The sequence below is a fragment of the Halyomorpha halys genome, unplaced genomic scaffold, assembly GCF_000696795.3.
Source record: "Halyomorpha halys isolate HHAL.00 unplaced genomic scaffold, Hhal_1.1 Scaffold11798.1, whole genome shotgun sequence".
Classification (NCBI taxonomy): Eukaryota; Metazoa; Arthropoda; class Insecta; order Hemiptera; family Pentatomidae; genus Halyomorpha; species Halyomorpha halys.
In genome coordinates, this window is record NW_027104707.1 from 1 (window position 1) to 2,981 (window position 2,981).

At 27.3% G+C, this 2,981-nt stretch overlaps 1 protein-coding gene across 1 annotated transcript; it reads right to left on the bottom strand.

Annotated features, from left to right (window-relative positions):
* Positions 1 to 95: 95 nt before the first annotated feature.
* LOC136797322 (alsin-like) lies at positions 96 to 2,975 on the bottom strand. The gene is made up of 4 exons (XM_067053598.1): positions 2,882 to 2,975; positions 1,628 to 1,798; positions 1,077 to 1,213; positions 96 to 381 (listed from the first exon to the last, which is right to left on the bottom strand). The coding sequence occupies exons 3-4, from the start codon at positions 1,208 to 1,210 to the stop codon at positions 114 to 116; spliced, it is 402 nt and encodes a 133-aa protein (XP_066909699.1). The 5' UTR covers positions 1,211 to 1,213; positions 1,628 to 1,798; positions 2,882 to 2,975; the 3' UTR covers positions 96 to 113.
* Between the last annotated feature and the right edge of the window lie 6 nt (positions 2,976 to 2,981).

The window sequence follows — 2,981 nt, forward strand, 5'->3', positions numbered from 1 at the left end:
TGCCAAATGAAAAAAAATATATATGCTCAAAACTTGTATTTAATAAAACAATTTAACTATTAAGTTGTGAAAACTGTAATTTTTAGTTTTTTCCTCACTTTATAAATGTAATCCTAAAAGTTAAGATTAAAAAAGATGTTACTAATGATACTGATGTCAAATACTGAAGGATTAAAAAAAAAAATACAAACCTGATTATTATCAGAATCGTTGAGTAATTCAACCCAAAGGATTTCTAAATTGTAAACAGTGTGTGAGCCACCTGATACATGTATGAAAGCGTCGGACAATAGAATGAACCAATGTGATGAGAAGCGGGAAGCATTCTGCAGTGATAGAGAACTTGACCGAGAATCTTTGATGATTCTCCTTTTAGGAGTTCTAAAAATAAAATGAGATTATTTAAAAATAAAATTAATAACTATAAGCTATATGGTTGAAAATGTATTCTTTTTCTTAAATGTATGTTTTCAAGATGGTTAAAACTAAGGTTAGCTACCTTCCACTGCAATGTTTTATGCCTGAGTGGATAAACTGAAGGAGAAGATAAAACTGGACACTAACAAAATATTTTGACAGTCTCGGTACCGTCTCACTTTAAATACACAGTGACAAAAAAAAAATTTCAAAATGAAAATATTCATCCTACATTTGCTTTTTCCTTAATAAACCTAAAATGAAGGGCAATAATTGGTACAACCAGTTTCCCCTGGATGAATACCCAAAATACAAGTTAAATAGCAATTTATAACAATTTTTAAGAGTAATTTAAATAAAATATTTTAAAGTTTTAAAAAGAAATAACTAAATGCTGAATATATCCAAAACAAATTGATAATGGATTAATGTTAACAGTATACATCAGAAGTAGATAAAATTATTTTTAATTTCTAACATATCGATACTAAAATTTGAAAAGATTCCTGATGTAAATCCTATGTACTATGTACACTTAAAAACAGAGTTATTCATCAATCTTAAATTATAAAATTTTAACAGCAATCTTTGAATTATAATATGAAAGATTTATTATTAAAGACTGTTACAATATTTAGTTTAGCATAACTTACTATTACCTCAAAATTTCTGATAGTCGGCCAGCATTATCCCAAAATAACTTTGTCATTTCAGCTTCCTTTCGTTTACTCTCTTGAAGTTCCAATAAGTTTTCCCATCTCCAAACTCCATCACATCCACCACGAGTTACCATTCCCTATTTAAAAATTTTTTATAAAAAGAGGCCTTTTTTTATAGTGTTCTGATTAAAAATTGAGTTAAACTTTATTTCAAGAATTATGTTTACGAGGAGACATGGAGGCTTATTAAGTACAGTACTAACTTCCAACTTTACAGCGATACAACCTACATGGTTGTATGTAATAGGTAAAGACATATTGTATAAGTTCACAAATTCTATTCAAAACAGTGCCAAGTTTAACAAATGATCAATATTAGTAAAAATTCAGCAATGTTTTGTATAGAATTTGTTAACTCATACAATATCTTTTTACTGAGATTCTAAAAATGAATTTCAGATTTTTTTATGTCTAATTTTATAAACACTAAAACTACCAGGACTGATAAAAATATAAAATCACAAAAAAATAAAATAAAATAAAAAGCTAACTTTGTAAACCACAAGATGTGACAGTGGCTGAGTGAAGGTACAAGTGACAACTGCTTCTGGAGAATTTTTTTTGGTAGGCAGCCTATCAGAGAAACAAGATGTCAGTCGGGAAGGAGTCTCAACCTTTCTAATGATATGAGAAAATCCATTGGTTGCAATAACATCGCAAACCTAAGAAAAACATAAAGATTTAGGTAAAGATGAAAGTTATAATTATGATACAAATAAATTTATAAATTGTTGAAACTAGAAAATAAAAAGTTTCATCAAGTCAATACCACCATTATGTATAAAATCATATCAATAAACATGTAATATATAAAATCAAAAGGGCAATAAAAAAAAAAAATTAACCAATAACTTTTATTCAATAGTCATCAACCATTTTTTAAAAAACTGCTAGCTTTGAAATTGGTTCGAAATTTTACTATTAATTTTTACCCTAAGTGATTAAGCAAATAAAACAATAATGAAAATTAAATAAAGTGAGTCAGATCTACAAACAGTAGTTAAATTAACTCCAACAACAATCATAAGTGGCTTAGTCAGAAGAAAAAAATTGCTGTAGATATCATAATATCATAACTACTATCTTGAAAATTTATCATTTTTGAGCACATCTTCACTGAGCCAATAGAAATATAAAGTAATATTTATAAAAACTGAATTTTTTAACTTAAACAATAGAAATTGATAACGGATAATAAATAAAAACCACAAAACATAAAGAATGATCTCTAATGATAAAAGTGACTACTAAAGGTTTCTCCAAAACCCTTAATAAAGCCAAAATAAAATATTCACATAGCAACTAATAATATCACAATGCACAATATTTTCACATGGAAAAATTATCACTGATCTTTACAAGCTTTCCTTCTAATATTTATATGAACAATTTATAAACAATGAAAATTTTACCCTTGAGAAATGCAGTGCCAAGGATCTAGGCCATGTTTTCAAAACAGTCAGCTTCTTTACATCACATTGTACAAAGAGGAAAATATTTACTATAAAGATTATATCTACTGCCACAATACATTATTTGTATTCAAGACATGTACACCTTAATAAATACATATCACAGCACTCAAATTGTGCAGAACATAATATTGCAAGAAAACAATTAGATTGATTAACACTTGAGAGAACCAAGTAAACTTCCTTCAAACAGAGTTTCTGTATATAAACAACAGAGGTTTCTTTGATTATTTAAATCTTTCTAAAAATTTTAAATAAATACAAAATACTAACCACTGCAAGATAATTCTCATAAACATACAATATTTCTTCTTGGCAAGATGTCAATACTTCATGCGAAGCTTTGCCTTGAAGAAGAGTTGATACAATCATT

What these genes read in the sequence shown, in the direction of transcription:
- LOC136797322 (XM_067053598.1), bottom strand. Translation starts at nt 1,210, where the DNA reads ATGGTAACTCGTGGTGGATGTGATGGAGTTTGGAGATGGGAAAACTTA. An exon ending in CGACTATCAGAAATTTTGAG is followed by an intron (nt 382 to 1,076) that starts GTAATAGTAAGT and finishes TTTTATTTTTAG; the next exon opens with AACTCCTAAAAGGAGAATCA.